We start from the raw sequence: 20156 nt of genomic DNA on the forward strand, positions 1-20156 counted from the left end.
TCAAATGCCACGAACCATAATGGAATTCCCAAATATGCATTTGGTTTTTATTGCAACAAGGTTATGATAGACAGAAGTGTGCCTTTGTAAACTAAACTGTAATGTCAGACTGTACTAATGCCACAAGAATATTTTCTAGATCACAGTGGGTGTGTTTGGCAAAGAAGAAGCGGTCCTAGATAAGCCACTGACACCAAAGGAGATAAAAAGTATTATATATAACCAGTGCAAAGACCATGTTTACGACGCGGTGCTGCTTCAGGAGGTGATTGTCTACATTGGACGCTTGATCTCCACCACTCCCAAGCTGTTTAACGGTATCCTAAAGATACGCACCGGGTAAGGGAGCTTTGGATTTATGTTTGACAGGCCTCATAGACTCCCTCACATGGAAGCTATATGTGACTATGATGTCAAATGGTGGTAGTTAATGAGAATATTGCTACATCTTTGTGAAGGGGTCTACATCAGTTAAGTGCAATTAATTGCAACTTCATCATAGTTAGTGGGAATCACTGAGGCAGTGGAAAGATTAATGAGCGAATAGATACTGAGAAGTTATAGTACCAGAAGCTAATGCTGGTAGTAATATACTTTGAAATCACCTGCAAAAAAAAAAATAAGTAACATGATAGTAACAACAGTTGCAGCAATATGCAGAGCTTACAATATCTTGTAGACTTCTTGGATTCCTGAGGGATTATGTACATTGAAGAGAAGAAAGTCTTGAGTATCGAGTACAACAAATGTGCCCCACTTCTAGGGGTTTGCTTCTCTTTACCTTTTTCTCTTCTCCCCATTGCCCCTTCCCTTCATTGCCCCTTCCGTCATCAGTATGATCTACGAGTTAGTACCATGCACTGTATCATTGCTTGTCACCCTCGTGTGTGAACCAGGCAAATGAACATGCAGTTGGGTGCTGGAGAGATGGACAAAAGAGTGCATTGCTGCACAGCTCCACACTAGAAATATGCAAACCGAAACCAATTAATTACTGGATAAAATCACTAAGTGTTGACATGTTTTGTTTTGTTTTTTAAATATTTTTTGCTAAAGGTCCCGATAGCCACGGCACAGGTGCCGAAAGCATCCGAAGTAAAATTTAAAAGTTCTGACCTTCATTTAATTAATGGCCATGGCCAATGTGCGTAAGGATGCTAAAAAAAAAAAAAGGTTCTTCAATAGTTTTAGCCGTTTACGAATTATTCAGCTGGGAAATTTTTGTGAAGCCTGATGCAGTCCTAAGTTAGACACTAGTACAAAGAGCAACACAAATGTAGGTTTTATATCTTCATAACATTTCATATTTTACAGGTCAATTATTCATGCAATGAACTTGTACTTGAAGTTCACAGATAACAACCCACCAGTAAGGTTCTCTTATAACCTTAAAGTTGTTTGCTTGTTTACAGAAAAATATGAACCTGCATGTATGTCTGGTTCACTATGCTATGGTACCTTTTCATGTTTTCCTTTTGTTTCCTTGTGCAGCCTCTTGAAAGCCTCTCACCAAATGAACTTCGAAAGGTGGTTCATAGTGTATTTACGCTGCGAGATGACCCTCACATTGTGTAAATATGTGTTCATTAGCTATTAAGATTGCTATTTCAGTGTCAGAATGTTAATGTTACTTTTGGTTTATTGTAGCATGTCCCAGTACCGCCGTAGGCAGATTGAAGGAGCATTGTGTCGGGTGCCAAAAGATTTCTTTGACCGGGTGTGGGACGTCATGACACGCATGCCTGGTGGCATTGTTGTCATGGGACATCATTTGCCACAGGTCTGTCTCTGACATTTATTTATGTAATGTCTGCCTTATAATAGTGCATGATGTACCTGAGCTCGTGAGTCATGCTGAGAAGGGACATGGTAAACTTTAAAAGGTGGTTAAAACTTTAGTGCTTCCCGATATGTTCTCTTTCCTCTGTATTCCTCTCTATAATGCCATGTTTAAGCTCTGGAAAATATGACTTTTTTGTGTGTCAGTCAGTGTACCAAAGAAGATTACTCAAAATTGTAAATACATAATAAACACGGAATGGGAGTTCATGCAAAATGCATATTTTTAGATGCATACAATGCATATTATTTTTATGCGTCCCAACAGATCTTAACATTTCTCCACACATTACCAATAACAAGGACATAAATCCACAATGTGTTGTGCATCATATAATTACATATTTTGGCATATTTCTTCCTGAGCATCACATAATATGACTGTCATATTTCGGCACCATTTGGTTGCATATTATGTCATATTTCGGCATCATTTGAATCATTTTTCTAACGTTTGTTTTTGTTTTTTGCCACTGCTCTATCATTTTGAAACGGAGGTCATATGCCCGACACCCGTGTTTCAGTTACACCTTTTTAATGACATTGGCGTAAAAAATGACTTAGCGCACAGTCGTGCTCATTTCCTCCTACTTGCATAAAAAGCTGGAGTCTGGAAACTCTCTCTTGGAGATGCTTGCAGTTGTGCTTGATCAAAATGGGGTACTCAAAGTATTGCAGTTCTCGAATGCAATGAACAGCACAAAGAAGGGCTTTCTACACATAGCATATGCGCATCCAGCAACATAGGACACACATTTTCATAGTACATGCCTTTCTTAACTGGCATACTAGAAAGTTCTTAATCATCACACGCAAAAATGTGTATGTGCACTTTGGAAAACCTGAGCATGGATATGGTAGCATACTGCGATGGCCAATGAGGAATACCTGAGTGTGCATGCGTGAACATGCTATCCCAACGTCCAATAAGGAATGTGAGTTTTCAATTGTAGAATGGTTTTTAGACAAATTACGTGTTTATACATTTCCAAGCAATGCAAAAGCTTCTGAAGCAACATTCCCGGCATTATATTTCTGCATATTTTGTGCATATTTAGACATTTGTGCCGCATATTTGCATGCATATTTTGGAAGGTTTTTATGCATTAAGCCCTGCGCCCTAATAATGACCATGAATAGGGTATCATATACATACCATGTGTAGTGCATCTTGTGAGCAGAGAGTCAAACCGAAAATGTTATCAGTTCTGTTTGGGTTCGACCATAAGGGTTCAGTTCCAGTTCAGCTCCGGAAGGCTCTGAATACAACAGTCTACGTGATTGTGTGCTCTTTGTGTATTTGATGAAATAAGGCTACATAATTATGCAATTTTTTGCCCACAGAGTAAGAATTAAATCGTGGTTCTTCTGTGGCAAATTTCAACGTGTGGCATATGAAAGTCGTTGGCATTCATCAGTCACACTCTACGTAGCATTTTAAATTTCTCCCACAGTCGGTAATCTGGGTAGGTGTGAACCGTTTTTTAAACCAGTTACCAAAATTTTTTTAACTGTTTAGTTCTGGTTCAGCTACAAGATGGTGCCACAAGTTTCAATTCGGTTCAGTTCCGGTTGGGCTAAAAATAATGGTTAATAACAGTTTTCAGTTCAGGTTGGGGTTCGGTTCGACTCTCTGCTTGTGAGTCCATTTGAAGGGAATTTACAAAATTCCCACAAGTATTTTTGTCTACATTAATGACACAAAACTTCAACACAGAAGGGCAACAAAAATTTGTGAATAATGACCTCACTTTCGGTTGTGTTTATAAAGGTGATATTTGATTCTTTTCTCAGTTATTTTTTGTGTATTTTTGTAGCACTGTGTGGTATGCCTCCCCTCTTTTGCTATCCTCTGATTCCGCTGTTCTTCCACTATATCAGAGGCCTCTACATTTCTTGCCCATGAACTAGGTAAGAATCGATGCGGAGCTGTCAGCTGACCACAAGGTCCCAAATACATGACTGAGGGAGCTAGACTAGTAGAGGTGGCCAGAACATGACAGCGTTCACATAAAGTCAGTCAGTGGCAAAATTTATGTAGAATGCAGCTATTTTCTACACACTTCACATAGGGCAAAAGTCACTTCTTGTCAAACGCAAAGAGATGCCGGATTTTCAGCCGGAGTAACCTTCACTGACTTCACTAATCCTATTGTAAAACTATAATGACAGAATGGAGATACACTTCTTTGGGACAAAGCTTCTTTGACAAAGTTTACTTTAGAGTAAGTAATTGATACATACAGGCATTTTGTTTTCATGTTAATTCTTATATGTTGCACTTTGGGCAATGGTGTATCATCACTTCAGGAATTGGTACATATGTGTAAAAATATTTTATTTTTATTTATGTCGTATATTTATATTCTATTTTTAGTTTCATGTATGTAGTTCCATGTAGTTTTCCCAAGTGCACTAAAGGCATTTCTGCTTTTAACTGCAGCAACCTACTCTGAGTGACCTGACAATCTATGACCTCAACTTTGCATTACAAGTGGAAAAGCTGCTCAGTCACATTGTCCTTCCAGAATACAGACATGTCATGGTTGAAGTATGCTCCACATCTCTTTTGCTACTGTATTTATATGGTTTTGCCTATTACAACTTGTTAATTTTCTCATTTAGCTCCTTATGGTCATCGATGTCATACTAAGGCGGAATCCAGAATTCTCATTTCTTGATAAGGTGGACCTGGATTCTGTAAGTCTTTTGTCTTTTATGGTGTACCTGAGACTCAGTTGCAATAGGAAATGGCATCACACACATAGTAGTGACCAACGTACCCGTAAATTTATGTACCCGTAAATACCCTTTGTACATAACATGATGCACCGATCACATGATCCCACTATGCTGTAAACTTCTTTACACCTCATACTCATGGTGTCACGGTGTCATGCCGCGTCTGAGCTCCTCGGTGGGTGGAGAGGTTACACTCAAGGTATACGTTTATAGCCATTTCTACAGTCAACGTGGCATTGCCAATATATCATTCTGCCCTATAGTTAACCACTAAATGACATCAAAATGAAAGAAAATAGTATGGTAAATAATACTCGTTTATGTAATATAATAATGTTTGGTAAGTGTTATTTTCACTCATGCTTATAACAGAAAAATGTTAAGTGCTTCTGCCAATGGCGTCACTCGGGGGTGCGGTCCACACCGGGTGATCCTACGGAAGGGGGGGTGACACGCCACATCAGTTCTCTCTTCTCTCATCTCTTTCTCTGCATCTCAGCATCTCTTTCTCTGCGGTGACCACATGATTTTTTTTTTCTGCCTGGGATATGATGTTGTTATGTATCACGTACCATCTGGCATGTTGAGGGGGTCCATTATAGAGCTAAGCTGAGCTAAGCTAGAGCTAGATTGGAATAGTATGTTATAGCCATAGGCTTCCGAATTCAGGAAGAAAAATGCTGGATTTTTTCGATTTTAATTAATTAATTAATTAATTTGTTTTAAAAATTTAGTTTAATTACGCAAATTAGCTTAATTAATGTGTGACACAAATGCAAATGGCCTCACTCTGTGGCAAGAGTCTGCATGAGTGTATTCCAAGTAGTTTTATCATTTTTTGAAGTAAAACCTATTTTTAGGAATTGAGTGACATCCTCTCGTGGAACACCCTGCAGACACACACGCACAGACACATGAAAACTGCTAATCTGGGACTTTCATGAATGATACTGAACTTACTGTACTCTGCTGTACTGTACTCTGTCAAGATGATTAAATAATTTGTTGCTTCAGGTCACTCGAGAACTTTGATTTGGCTTTGTGACTGCGAGGGGTTGTTGAGTGGACCTGGAAAAGGAGCATGCTATCAACTAACATTACACAGCGACATGCAAACTAACCAAATGGTTCCTCTTTTTTTCGTTTTGACTGGCAATTTTTGCATAATGTAAAACCCCGAGACTAGGGAACACGAAGGGACAGACACAACACGAAGTTGTCATCATATCCTTCCCTCTGCAGAGAGTCAGCTTCTCCGTTTGAGTGATGCTGGTTACCCCCATCACATGTTACTTGGTGCTTTAAATGTTTTGTTAAACATCTTGCTTCCTGGTTCGCCTGAAACTAAGCCCTCTGTCTCCAAACGTGTGGTGTTACCTTACTTCCACAAAGTGTCTCACAACTTGTTGGCCGTTGCAAAGAAATTTCAAGTCACCCTTGTTTTCAAGAACAACTTCCGTCTTGACCGCCTCACGCCTTTCGCCAAACCTGAAGTTACCTGCAAGAATCACCGGAACAAATTCGTCCCCTCTTCTTCAAACGTTGTTTATCAGATCCCCCTAGCTTGTGGTTTCTGTTATATTGGCCAGACAAAACGTTGCTTAAATGATTGCTTGAGAGAGCATTCATTAAAAGTAAAAAATAAAGCTCCAAACTCCGAAATTGTTAAGCATTTGGAAGAATGCTCAGATTGCTTCCCTCTATGGGATGAAACAATTGTAAAGGCTTCTGAAATGGACCCTCACAGAAGGCTTTTGAAAGAGACCATTTGCATAACCTCTTGTGGGAACTGTGTCAGCAACCCATCCGTAATCCTGGGTCTGGCCTTGAGCAGACCGCTCGTTCTCCCGAACTGACCTTTTATTTTGTCCTCAACTGGTTGTTTCTCTTCCCTCTGGTTGTGTATATATTTCTTGTATGTGAAGTAAAACTTTCAGCTGTGTTTGAGACTTTGTGTTGTGTCTGTCCCTTCGTGTTCCCTAGTCTCGGGGTTTTACATTATGCATCATCATCACCAGCTCGCTTGCTTCCTAGCCAATTTTTATTTTTATTTTTATTTTTTATTTTTTCAGCCGTTGAAGTTAAACCACACAGGGGCTTGTTTCTACAGGCATCCTAAGTTTGACAGTCACACACAATGCTTAAGAGCGCCATTGAGCTTTTATTTTATTATTTCTTTGGCTAGCCTGTATGAATACTATTTTGTCTAGCCTCTATGAGCTTTAGCAACGGATTTCCTTCATCGTGCAATGTATTTCAAGAACGAGAGCATTAGGGTGTCCAGTCCCCTAGTAAGTGCCACTACTCTTTTCTAAGATAAGCACTGATATAGGGGAGGCAGGATGCTATCATTCAGGAAAGTTCCAGATAAGCACTTTTCTTTTTGTCTGTGTGAGGCTCTGTTTGTACATGTGTAGACAACAAGCAATAGAAGCAAACACTTCACCACCCCTCGACGAGTCCAGTCCTGCTTTCCGCGTTGCCCGTCAGTTGAGCACTTATCAGAGCGAGGGAGATTGGTTAGAAGTGACCAGCGTAGTACCTTGCATTAGGTAAATTGGTGTCATTTTGAAGAGCGATTCACATTAAGAGAATTCTGTTTTACTGGTTATGACAGGTTTTATGTTAATGAAGGAGGTAGCAATTGTACAAACTTTTAAACAGTGGACTCTGTATTGAGTGGCACTGTGTTATGGACAAATTGTTGTTTGTTTGGTGGTAACAAACTGCCCTGAGTGTTTGTAAATTGGAGAACAAATGAGGAGATATTGATATAACATCAGCTTCCTGCCACAATTCAATCTTAGCAGTAATTGACAAGAACCTCTTGACCTCTTTTAACAATTCTCCCTTCCAGGTAATACAAGATGCCATACAAGTTTTCAAGGCAGAACGAGAACTTCCAAAGTCTGATTCAAAGGACATGACAGCATTTTTTAGTGCTCCTTCTTCTGTAACTTCATGTTACCTCTCTCGAGCAATCATGACACGACTGCTGGTATCGGGCACTGAAAATGTTGATATCGATGAGTGCAACATCTCCTAATCCCCATTGGACATTAAAGGTCTTAGGAACAATTTTTAGTTGATGTTAATTATGTGTCTGTTCTGCAGGCATTTTTTATTTAAAATACAGTGTAATGATGGTCAATGCTTGTACTTCGTATATTTAACAGATCAAACAGGTACACAGTAAAAATATAAAATAACACAGATGTTTGTGATGTACATACCAGCTGACCTGGGGGGGGCCAACAGTTAAATTTTCTGTTCATTTGGGTCCTGGTGTGCCTCTCCTTTTGAGATGTTTTGCACTTCCAGTGGATGTGTTAGCTCCTTCTAGTAGTACAGGGTAGCTACATATAAAAGTTTACCATACTGTTTACCACGCCATACTCCACCAATGGACCTGTTTCGCAACGGCTTATGCGCATGACCTCGAGGCGCCGGAGAGGGTTATCCCCGTCTTCATTAGATGGCGCAGTATGGGGAAGACAGAAGTGGGGACCAGTGGGGAGACCGCACGAACGGCGCATGCTCGTCGGCCCCACTCCGCACCAGTTTTGGTCCTTTGTGCTACACACGTGGATTTGTTTTGACGCGCTTCGAGCCTGGTTCGCTGGAGAACCGCTACGATAGGATGCGTATGTGAAAAAGGTCCATTACTCAATTCAGGTGGAAAATTCCTCTTTCTGCGTAGAACTCGTGTTTCATTGTGGTAAATTTCAAGCCGATTCAACATCGTAATCCAAAGTTACAACCAAAAACCTCCAAATCCCTATGGGAAAACAATCAAGATGGAAGCCATGTTGGGTAAACTTTTATATATGTAGCTACTCTGCATACCACAGTCGATATACAGTATAGCATATACTACTATACTTAGTACACTCTGGCTTTTTATGGTGGTCTGTGTTTTTTGTTGTATATCAGTTTCATTTTAAAGGAGTAGTGCAAAGCCCCCTCCATAAATTATCGTTTTTGACTGTGGCATACTGCGCAACAAATAGCGTTCTCTTGTGCAGAACGATGACCCTAGCTGAAATGTAGCGCACGCGAGGTCATTGATGTGCACAACATCTAGCCATCTAGCATAGAAATGTGCGTCCTCTAGAAACCCTTCTTCAGCCTGACGTCGCTCTGTCCGCAACTAGCGTCTCCCCAGCCTCCTACTCCCCGCCTTTCTACTTCAGACAAAATTCTCTTCCGAGGTGAAGACTGGTGAGGAGGCAGTTGACCGAAAGTTACCGTCCCGGGTGTCTCGTGCGTTGCAGTCGCGCGCTTGGCGTGCCAAAAGAAAGAACGTAGCAGCCAGAAGCAACGAACTCCGATTCTCCGAAACGAAAAAAAAAATTATCCGTGTGAATTACAGTAGTTGATCGCACAATTATAGTGTGCTACGATGAGAATACATGTGCCGCTTTAGGAGCAACACTGAACCCTTTTCTTTTCCTTTTTTTTTTTTTCGCGGAAAAGGGGGGGGGGGTGACAATGGACCATTTCTGGGTTCGCGTATGCGCATGCCCAGCCACTTATGGTCAGTGATTTCCCCAGAAATTCATCGCTGGGGGGGTGCCGAGCTTTGAAGGGGGGGGGGGGGGGGGGTATGCTTGGTGAGGTTCCACTTACGGAATTTTTCTTAGACATGGAAAGAATGGTGGCACAATGGTGACATATCTGCATAGCTTTCCCGTTTTATTTGCACATGTTATTACGTTAGAACACAGTACATTGGAATACAGATTCATTATGAACGGCATTTCAACATTAAGATGCATAATCACACGAGTGACAAACAAAAAAGACTAGCACCTTGTCTCACGAAGCTCAATGAATACCTAGCAACCAACGGTGACGAAAAAAACAGAATACTCGCTTGATTCAGTTGGGCGCAAATGGTTCTTGATGATCCACATTGAGTTTGCGTGCCCGCACGCATTTTTGCTCGTACATGCGCGGAATATATGCATTGAACAGTCACTTTCAAATGATTTTGGACAAATGCATGGTACGATCATCTGCATGACTGTGGTCCTACAGCCCAAGTTTGACAGTACAGGATGTAATTCGCTGCGCCGGACTCACTACCAGAACGTGTTGGTGGCCGAGCTGGTGGTTGGTGGTGGGGTCACCTGATAAATTTCAGGGGGGGTGTTGCAAAAATGCGGGAAGGGTGTACACCCCCCCCCCCCCTGGGGGGGTGTAGGGAAATTCCGCCGCCATGTTTGTTGACATGAAAACATGTTGTAGGCCGTGATGCGACTTGGTGAAGCTTTTTCTCGCAATGCCTTATAATGTGTTGTGTCGTCGACCGCCGAAACATTCGAGGCATAAATGTCGGTGTACGATTCTTCCGCTTCCCACCGGCACAGCATCACCGAAGCGGGCGCTTAGGATTCGCGCCGGTTGCGCGAATGTAAGAAGATGGTTCCGTGTGGTTCGCGTAGCTCAGTGGTTAGCGTGCTGGTCATGTCCCATCGAGACTGGGAGGTACCCGTGTTCGAATCCCGGGTTTTTCCACAGACGCTTTCAGACATATGTCGGCACAGTTCCGTTAGAAGTCGGCCCAGGACGCACATTCTCCTACCCCCACCTATGTGAGGTCGACAACGGCGAGCCCTTTCACCACCACCACCATCCGTGTGGATGAGGACGAAGAACTCCCCAACTTCTTTCTCTTTGCCGGTGTTATCCTGCTATAGCCTCTCCCTCCCCCTTGGAACGGCTCTCTGCTCGTGACTGCTCCTCGTGTTGCTTTTTCAGGGCGTTTTTGTAAATTTAAATGCCCATGTGACAAGACAGCGTGTAGCGAAAATATTATGAATGGTGACTCCCGATAGACTGCTTGATGAGCGAAGCCTGGTTTCGAGCAATGCTAAATGTCACTTGGTCGTTTAATTGCATTGTATTATAATTGGCATACAGCCTACCTTCTGTAATATGCAGTATTTCCCTTGGGTAATGTTGGCCGAAGGTGGTAGCTTCGTTTTGAAAGAGTTCATATAGGGCGATTTTTCTTAGTGCACCAGTTCGTCAAAATTTAGATCCGAACCAAAGAAACTTTTGATGCATATGTCGTTACATTTTTTGCAACCTGGTGTTATCCAAGAGCTGATCAGTTAAACCCTCAGAAAAACGCGATTTATTGCTTTCAAAAGGGTCATTCCCCACCAACGGGCACGTTTTAGGACAGCATACATCAGTCTCCTACTGAGCTAGAAGACAGGGAGATGGTAACGATTTACACGCACCAAGGAAACTACAGGCATTGAAACAGCACAGAAGGCGGTTTTTCTTTCTTTTTTTTTTTTTTTTTGATACATTGTACAAATGGGGAGTGAGGTCAGACAAAGCGTGTGTCCGTCCGTCCGTGGCGGTCTCCTGTGAAGCGTGCTTTCACTGCATCTGTGCAGTGCACGCAGGAAAAACAACCAATCAATACACATGTATTTCCACGGCTCTCTTAGCGAGTAACCATAACATCGGTGCTCTGTTTTAATCGAGTGTGATTGCAGCGAAGCGTGCCCTTCGGGTTTCTTTAGATACTCACATCGAGAAGACTGTGTTGCTTTTAAACTGAATAAATAAATCCGGAGCAAAGTGGCAGCGACTAAATAAAGAGGCTGAGTCCGGAGCATCTGCCCAGTGCCAATTGCTTACTTCTAACCATCGCAAGTCCATCCTCTGCACATGGGCGGATCTAGAGGGACGGTTAGGATGTCCTGACCCCCACCTCAATTTCTTTCTACACATAGCGTTTAATTGACCTAGATCGTCTTAGATACCTACAAGGCTGGACGCCCCTCTCAGAAAAATTCTGGATCCGCCCTTGCCTCTGCATGATCATGTACATTGAAGCGCAGTTGTGACAAGGCAGTAGGCACTGCCAGAGGTGCAGCCGCCCCGGGCGCCCTCGCCTGACAGGGCGCCGAACGGCAGGCCCTGGCAGTTTGGTAGGTACTGCCAGAGGTGCGGGCGCCCTCGCCTGAGAGGGCGCTGAACGGCAGGCCCTGGCAGTTTGGTTGGACAAGATAAAGCGGGAACGAAGAAAATTTGAATGTACTATCTCGACAGCGAAAACAAGCGTTTCATTTCTTTGTTTATAGGGCTCCTGGCGGCAGTGGGAGGGGGGGGGGATTTAGATTTAGCCTGCCCTGGGCGCAAACTTGCCTCCCTACCAGGGATTTCCCTACACCCCCCTCAGGGGGGTGTACACCCTCCCTGCATTTTTGGAACACCCCCCCCCCCCCTGAAATTTCTCAGGTGACACCACCCAACTCGGCCACCAACACATTCTAGTAGCGAGTCCGGCGCAGCGAATTACATCCTGTACTATCAAACTTGGGCTGTATGACCACAGTGATGCAGATGATCCTACCATGCATTTGTCCAAATTCATCTGAAAATCACTGTTCCATTCATATAGTACGCGCATACGAGAAAAATGTGTTCGGGCATGCAAACTCAATGTGGATCACAAGCAGCCCAACTCAATCAAGCGAGGTATTCTGCTTTTTTCGTCTGAGGCCTTCACCGTTGGTTGCTAGGTATTCATTGAGTTTCGTGAGCCAAGGTGAAAGTCTTTTTTCTTTGTCGGTCGTGCGATTATGCATTTTAATGTTGAAATGCTGCTCACAATGAATCTGTATTCTATTGTTGTAACGTAACATAAAACAGGAAAGCTCCGCAGATATGTCACCATTGTGCCACGATTCTTTCCGTTTCTAAGAAAAATTTCGTAAGTGGAACATTCACCAAGCATACCCCCCCCCCCCCCCCCCCCCTGAAAGCTCAGCACCCCCTCAGCAGCGAATTTCTGGGGAAATCACTGCTCGCTACGGCTCTGCCACGATGTTCAGTTGCAGCTTACCGAACGCACGCGTACTTCGCTATCCGAACCACACAGACAAAGAAGTCGCCACACGCGAATCGCATGCACAACAGTACGGTAGATTGCATTCTGCATACGCAGGTTTGGTAAAGACTAGAGTCACTAAATAGCTATTTAGTGACTCTAGTAAAGACCTCTTGGACTTTTATTAATTTTGTTTATTTCTCTTTTTAACCAGTTTTGCATAGATTTTCTAATCCAATCCTTCGGTCAAGGTTTGGTCCGGGCATCGGCAGCTCCTATGTGGGATTCAGTTTCAGGGGCTTTTCGCCCCAGTACGGCGAGAATCACAAGCAGCGGAAAAGGGGGGGGGGGGGGGTACACTGCCGTAGCAGACGACAGCACGTGGCACGAACGTTGGGAGAGAATAGTTACCGAGGCGGGCGACAAACATGGACGGCGTGCAACCAGGGACTATCCCCGTAACCCGTAATCCCGCCCCCACCCATAAATCTTGCTCTTGAGGCTCTTGCATCCATCATCATCCCCCCTCCCCCCCAAGAAAAAAAAAAAAAAGCATTGCACCAGCGTTTGCTCTCACCTCTCACCTTTGAAGCCCGCGCGTGCGCAGGACGCCTGCTCCTCCGCATCACGATGTCATTGATATCATCATCTCCACGATCTCCACTTGTGGCATCGCACCGAACTTCGTATCTCCTGACATAGGGAGGCGTTGGCCGTTGGTATGCTGCTTGCTCTCGCGGGTGTCGTTTTGCAGGCGCTTTCGGCGAAATGCGCGTTGTTGTACTTTTACGAGCCGGAAACGGCACTCATGTTGCGGACGACTAGCAACGTGTCATTCTACGTCAACGAGACAGGCCGCTTAGCAGTCTTTCATTTCACTTCGAGTGATCCAAATGTCGTTCGAGTGAATGAGCATTTCACCTCACAAACAGAAGACTTTGGTTTCTATGGGTCGGTGAGCCTGACAGCATTGCGAATTGGCTTCGCTACTTTGATGTGGGAGGCAGTGGGAGAATGTGGCAATGCAACTGCGGGTAATCCTGGAAGTGTCGTATGCCACAGCGGCAATCACGAAGTACGCGTTGTCCGCGGTCAGGACACATTTACCATCGGGCTCGGAATACTTATCGGTATTCTTGTGGCGTTAAATAATATCAATGTTGGCTGCCAGCTGGATATGGCAGTTGTGGTGGCACAGGTGAAGAAACCCGTAGCACCGGCTATTGGCATGCTATGTCAGTTCCTATTTATGCCTCTGGTAAGCAATGTATTGTCAGGGGTCTTCCCAGATCTCTCTCTCTCTCGCCCCTCCCCTCCCAACACACACACACACACATGCCACCCCCAGAGGTCTTCCAGCCCTTCCCTACCAAAGCCAACAGACACAGGTATCGTCCCTTCTCGCTTGCCGTGGAATTCTAACATCCGCTGGGATGAAAATCCTGCGCAAATGCTTGGTATTGCTCCAGTGGCCGCAGTCCCCATAAGTGAGTCCAGGGGCATCAAATTTTAGGGCGCGGCTGCATTTGCTAGAAATATAACATTCATACAAAATTAGTCTAGCTATATTCAGTTTTATTTCATCTCATATCGTATTGGGCAGGTACTGTGCATATTGACCTTCGAGCATAAGCATAATTTTGCCCTTGAGGAATTCCACCACAGAACTGATATCTTTTTAGGTGGGGTGCATTGACGTGCGCTGGTTCACCAGAAAGAGGGAAAAAGCACGGGTAAAGCTATGGTGTGACGTCATATGCACGCCACCTATATGCTCTTCTACCCCAAAACGGTACACGATCGAAACAGCCTGCCGATTGTAGTGTTTCCAGCACAAAACCCACCCGAATTTTACTGCAACCTAGGACGTTTCTTGTACAACCCCCACACCTGCAATGGTCCTCAAATATAGGACCAACAGTACACCAACAGCAACAGACGTTCCAACACACCACAAGACCAACAGTACGTTCAAATATGCCACTGACCTATGGTGTTCGTTCCTAAAGAATGGGTAAGAGGCGCAAATTTGTAAGCAGTAGCGTTAAAGTGCCCATTTTATAGGCGCTGACCAGCTCCCGTGATATAGTGGATAGGATATACAGTCAACCCTCGATTTATGAACCTTCGATTTATGAATTCCCTCGTTTTATGAACACGAGCATGGGGAACCAAACTTTTTCCATTCATTTTTCCCTCGTTTTATGAACCTCGATATTCGAATAATGAACGGAATTTCTGGGAACCAACTAGGAGTTGCCCAGCGTTTTTGCCCTCAATTTATGAACGGATCGTTCCGAGGTCAACAGAAACCTTCAAAGGGATTATTCCGTGGTCTTATGAATGACGCCTGAACGGACAAAACGTTTTCCAGGTATTGCACCCTCGGTTCTTAACCCCTCGAAATCCGAACACCAAACGGGTTTTCCGGGGTCGCAGAAGGTGCGACCAAGTGTTCCTGACCTCAGTTGATGAATAAGGTGGTCGCTGTCACCCAGAGATTAATAAACGGGGGTTAAAAATCCCGGAGGAAATCCGAGACCAGTCCAGTGCGAATGTGGTGACATCTCTTCTTTCCAAGATTGACACAGCGGAGGCATGGTCCAAAGCAAAATTAAACAATTTAGTATTGCATAATAAACGGAGTGTGAATGTGCTAACGTCTGTTCTATCTGAGATTGATACAGCAGAAGGCATGGTCAAAAGCAAAATTACACAATATATGGCATTATAAACACAATCCCAACTCGGGGAAATACTGTTCCATTTGCTCGATAGTACTCAGTTAACAGAATTTTCGATTTATGAATCCCTCGATTTATTAACGATTTTTCGGGGAACCGAGGGTGTTCATAAATCGAGGGTTGACTGTATATATATATAGTGGATTCCGCTTTCCACGCCGAGATTGGGAGGTGACGCGGGTTCGAATCCCTGCAACGGCTGTGCTGTCTGGGTTTTTCCGGCAAACTTTCCAGACGAATGTTGGCACAATTTCCCCTGAAGTCGGCCCAGAACGCATACTAAACTCCCTGTCCCCCACTCCTTCCTGCTGTCCTCTTTCCATCTGTCCACATCTGTACACCGCTCATAGCCACAGTTGCTTCGCAGTGCTAACACGGAATTAAAAAAAAAAATCGTAGGTGCTGACTGCGTGGGGGCTTGGAGGCCTGAGCCCCCCTTCCGAACTTTCCCTGGGGGATCAGGCCCCCTCCGATATGTGTACACAGCTGACACTCAAGATGAATGTTTGGAGGGACATTCTAAGAATCGTGTTTCATGCATGTGGCGAGTGGCAATGGCCCATTTGGTATGAGCCTCTAAAACAGCCTCTTGATGTGCACTAGAGGAACATTACACTGCTTCTCACTTTGCATGTTTTCCACTTGAACCAGAAATCGTAAAAATTGTTTCCCACATTTTCTCAAAGGGAAAAGAAAAATGACTGGTTATCAAATCCGGTTTGCGATTTGCGGTTCAAATAGTAACTGTTCGTTCTTTAATGTGGCAAACTGCTCATACTGTAAAGTTTGCACTGCGATTGTTCATCTAGTATGAATCAGTTATGGTGTTCTTTCGTCTTTAGTTCTTCTTGCCTCTGGTTTTTAGCTTCTCTGACATCATGTACCAGCTCACCTGTGCCCGTGCCCTACTGGCATTTTCATTATTCCTTTTAGCATTTGCACTTTGACCCTGTGTAGCAACTATACGGAGAGTGGCAGCATTCTCTAGTGGGGGTTGAGAAGTCCATTAATGCAGAGCAAGCTGTCTTTTTGCTGTTGTAGGTTTCGTACGGGATGGGCATGCTCCTATTGAGTGACGTGGTGTCGCGGCTGGGCCTTTTCACCATCGGTTGTTGTCCTGGAGGTATCTACAGCAACTTCTACACGCTCCTCTTTCAGGGAGACCTGCATCTCAGTGTTACCATGACTTTCCTCAGCACACTAGGAGCACTTGGTAAGCCTCCACATGTTGAAGTTCTGTAGAAACCCTGCCAGATGTTTATTTGACAGACCACTTTTGGGGCAGATGTCGGAAAGAGAAGGCTGATTTAGAGAGGAGATAGACAAAAAAATGGATGCCAATTGCTGAATTATGTTACCACAACGAGTCTCAATATGGTTCCTTGTGTTGTCGATCCTAGAGCATAGACCTTGGTTTCATCTTTTGTAGCCATAAAACATTAGGCCTTCTCAAAGCTGTGTCATCATAGCTTCACAGGGGTGGCTTTCTGTACCGCTTCCAACTTCCTCAAATTACGGCCAAGTTCCCCCATTTGGCTTGCATACTGTGTGTGTCGGATGACACATTCGCAGGGCTATATAACACTCAGTTCACAGTGTTCCATGCAGTGTATATGCTTGTCCTCTGTGCTGGCAGCATTCCTCATATACTACCATGCCAAACCATTTTCAGGGATGATGCCCCTATGGATGTACACACTGGGGAAGGCAGTGACTGGCAGTGCTGTGCCTGCTGTGCCCTATACGAACATCATCGTTGCTCTGGTTGCACTCACCCTGCCACTTGCTATTGGCTTGCTCATCCAATACAGGAGACCCAATTGGGCTAAAACATCACAGAGAATCGTCAGACCTTTCTCCGTGAGCATTCTTTTGGTAGCATTCGTAGTCGGCACATACAGTTACTGGCACCTGCTGTCTTTATTGCGCGGTGCTGAACTCTTAGCAGCCTCAGGTGTAGCCATACTAGGATTCTTGTTTGGAGCTGGTATAGCGTGGATAGCCAGACTCAATAAAAGTCAAATAATTGCAGTTTCTCTGGAGACTGCCATCCAAAATACTCCTTTAGCTCTTGTCATCTTGACGCTATCCCTTCCCCAACCAAATGGAGACATTGCTATTGTTCCTGTTATAATGCTCGTGTCGATTACGGGGATAGTGCTGCTTACTTCCTTTTTTGTACTCACTGTTTACAAGAAAATTCGAAAGAGACCATTCCATGACTTACCACAAGAGATGGAACTTAAGGATGAGAATTCATAATCTTTCTACTGCACCTTGTAACTTGCACACATGCTGTCTGCTGCCGGTCTAATGATGATTAACGCAGAATAATAGCTGCAATAGCAGTTTCTGAAACTGTCCAACACAAGGGTGCCAATGTAGTATTTGCAGAAACTCAAGGCAGCTTGCATATTTCACAAGTATATAAGTCACACAACTGTCGTGATACATAGCCACAATAGTATACGATGAAGAGGAGCATGGAAGGCACCTCCAACACGTACTTTTTACCGAGTGATACAAGCATACTACCTTCCGTAACTATCGCGCAATATATTACTAAAATAATTTCACAAGAATGCGTGCAGCATCGGCTAACTCTTCCAGGTCCTTCTGACACATTGTCACATCAGATCATCTGAGCACTTTTATTGGCTGCCAAGAATCGTCTGCGACGGGCCGGTACCAGATACAACCACAAAAAGAACGAAATAAAAAGGCGAGGGCTTCACTATTTTGTTGAGCCCTCCCACGCTCCTTTAATGGGTCGTACCAAAAATGCAAGAGTGGAAATGCGATGTTGAATCCACGCTTGTATTCCTTGCCCCCTTATATTCTGGCAGAGAGGTGAAGTGATTATTTAATCAGGTTTTGATAAACACCATACATTGTCTGGTGGCTGACACTCAGGACAGCGGCTCAAGACATGGGAGCATGGGGCCTATATTGGCAGTATCCGTGGCTTGCTAGGGCTAGGAAAACTGCTTCGAAAGTTATATTTCCTAGATTTGATTGCACTATTTAGCTACAATATTATGCATTATTAATCTAATTTCCAAGTTTTTTTCTTCAATTTTGGAACCTGCAATTATGCACTATATCAGGTGTTCAGCATTGACACGATGATTACCCAAAGCTTTGGAATATCTCCTTTGTATTGTCCTGGGCTCCGTGACTCAGTGGAGGCACACAGGGGATAGTGCCTTTCTGTACTTACAGAAGTAGATTGCCGGAAATATATCCCTTGAAACAACTGTGATTTTTATACCCAGGGAATTCCTACATGTATTTATCGTACGACTGTGTAGCTTACTTGTGACGCATTTTATCCGTCTAATTGCAACATCCAAAACAACCAATGAATTGTATCGTTCACGTCAGTCTTAGAGATTGACCTGTTTGACCTATGTGGACTTGTTGATTGAAAGACATTTGCTCATCGTGCACAATAAATGTGTTGATCTTTTCACATATAATTGTACTATATTTGTTGTAATATACTATTTTACGAACACATGGATGTTGTCTTGCCTAATTTTTAGGATTGTACGCCACGCAACTTCACTGCTACTTCAATATAAGTATTAGACGAGCGTATTGGGAATGCATATCTGTGCCCTTTAGATAACGAATATAAACCTGTAATGCACTTCCATATCACTTTTATCAGTCACGCTAGTTGCACCAAATGGAGCACACAGGCATCACCCACCTAGACAGTAACGCCTGAAATAATGTGCACTGCTAGAACTAATGCTCAAAATAATTCCCTTAAATTCTTTTCAGTTGTTGTGGCAGATAGAAAATTTAGATATATGCAGTCGTGGATTGCTTGAAATAAATGTTCAGCAGGGAATAGGATAAGGCCCCTCAGCTTGGTCTGATTTAAGATTATTCTCTATAATCATTCCTTACATTCCCAGTATGTTTGGTTACATTACATCTTGATACTAGAAACTATAGGTTCAGGCCCACACAATTACCAATGCAACAGGGAATCATTTTTCATAGGTAACTAATACCATACACTAATTTGGCATTAATAAATCACAAGGAGCTGTAGAAGCACTTTGCAAGTAGTTTTTCTTGTAACTGCTACTGCATGTTCACAACAGTAAAAGTAATAATCTTTACGAGAGCCTTACTGCCACAAACAAATTCTGCGATACAGTTTTCCACGTAATTAAAATTCCTGCAAGATATTGGTAATTATGATAGCATGGGCAATTATTAAGTATGGGCATTGGAATCTGCAACAAATGGGTTTCACAAAGTCCAAGCACAGTTTGCCACATCATCATTCCAACACCATGTCATCGTTCACCGCTTGCTCGCAATTGGCAAATCTAAGCATGAACAGGAATGTCGAGTTCAGAAGCAAAGGGGATATCCTGGCGAAGCCTTACTTTTCCAGCATTTTGTTAAAACAGCACAGAAGATGCGCAACAAATGTATCATACCATGAAAATGTCCCCAAACGGTTAGTGAATCATTCAGGACGCGATATTAATCACACATACAGTACTTCACCATATCTTGGATTGCAAACCCTCACTAGTTAAATGTCTTCCATAAATAGTAATAACAAAGTGCATATACTAATTATATCCCTTAATTCTCTCAAACCTGCTTTGATATACGATACATTACACAGTAACCCACTATTCCTACCCAACAAGAACCAGGGTCAAATGTTGTGCACCTTACATCACCAGGGTCTGTGGTTGGATCTTCCCACAAACACAAGCTCAACTCTCAGTAATCCATGCTTCTTTATCAGGTTATATTCCCAGACCGTTCAAATATTATGACGACTGTGCCCAGTAGCATAACATTTTAGTGTTCGAAATATCAGCTCCCAACTAAGGCTTTTGCTTCAGTTATATGCCGAATTCTACCAATTACTTCGTGCACGTTGAAATGGTAACCAAACCTCCTTTCCCCCCTCCAAGGAGGACATTTAATGTACTGAC

At 43.5% G+C, this 20156-nt stretch overlaps 2 protein-coding genes across 9 annotated transcripts in view; both read left to right on the forward strand.

The window, feature by feature from the left end:
* Nucleotides 1-7665, forward strand: part of LOC135378129 (probable phosphorylase b kinase regulatory subunit beta) — a 42833-nt gene extending 35168 nt beyond the window's left edge. For all 8 annotated transcript variants that reach the window (XM_064611021.1, XM_064611023.1, XM_064611026.1 and 5 more), the window contains 7 exons: nt 140-339; nt 1315-1369; nt 1492-1571; nt 1648-1780; nt 4283-4390; nt 4465-4539; nt 7439-7665. In XM_064611021.1, coding sequence (XP_064467091.1) covers nt 140-339; nt 1315-1369; nt 1492-1571; nt 1648-1780; nt 4283-4390; nt 4465-4539; nt 7439-7627 — 840 coding nt within the window. In that variant the 3' untranslated portion in view covers nt 7628-7665. The remainder of the gene's footprint in view (nt 1-139; nt 340-1314; nt 1370-1491; nt 1572-1647; nt 1781-4282; nt 4391-4464; nt 4540-7438) is intronic.
* Nucleotides 7666-13026: 5361 nt separating this feature from the next.
* Nucleotides 13027-18699, forward strand: LOC135378131 (ileal sodium/bile acid cotransporter-like). Its single transcript, XM_064611029.1, has 3 exons — nt 13027-13694; nt 16222-16393; nt 16853-18699. Exons 1-3 carry the CDS (start codon nt 13158-13160, stop codon nt 17440-17442), a joined length of 1299 nt encoding a protein of 432 aa, XP_064467099.1. The 5' UTR covers nt 13027-13157; the 3' UTR covers nt 17443-18699.
* Nucleotides 18700-20156: the final 1457 nt, after the last annotated feature.

This window comes from Ornithodoros turicata, chromosome 1, assembly GCF_037126465.1.
Source record: "Ornithodoros turicata isolate Travis chromosome 1, ASM3712646v1, whole genome shotgun sequence".
Lineage (NCBI taxonomy): Eukaryota > Metazoa > Arthropoda > Arachnida > Ixodida > Argasidae > Ornithodoros > Ornithodoros turicata.

Excerpts from the sequence above, each read along its gene's own strand:
- LOC135378131 (XM_064611029.1), top strand. The coding sequence starts at position 13,158 with ATGCTGCTTGCTCTCGCGGGTGTCGTTTTGCAGGCGCTTTCGGCGAAA. Across the intron at positions 13,695-16,221 it reads AGTTCCTATTTATGCCTCTG|GTTTCGTACGGGATGGGCAT; the intron begins GTAAGCAATGTA and ends TTGCTGTTGTAG. Across the intron at positions 16,394-16,852 it reads CAGCACACTAGGAGCACTTG|GGATGATGCCCCTATGGATG; the intron begins GTAAGCCTCCAC and ends AACCATTTTCAG.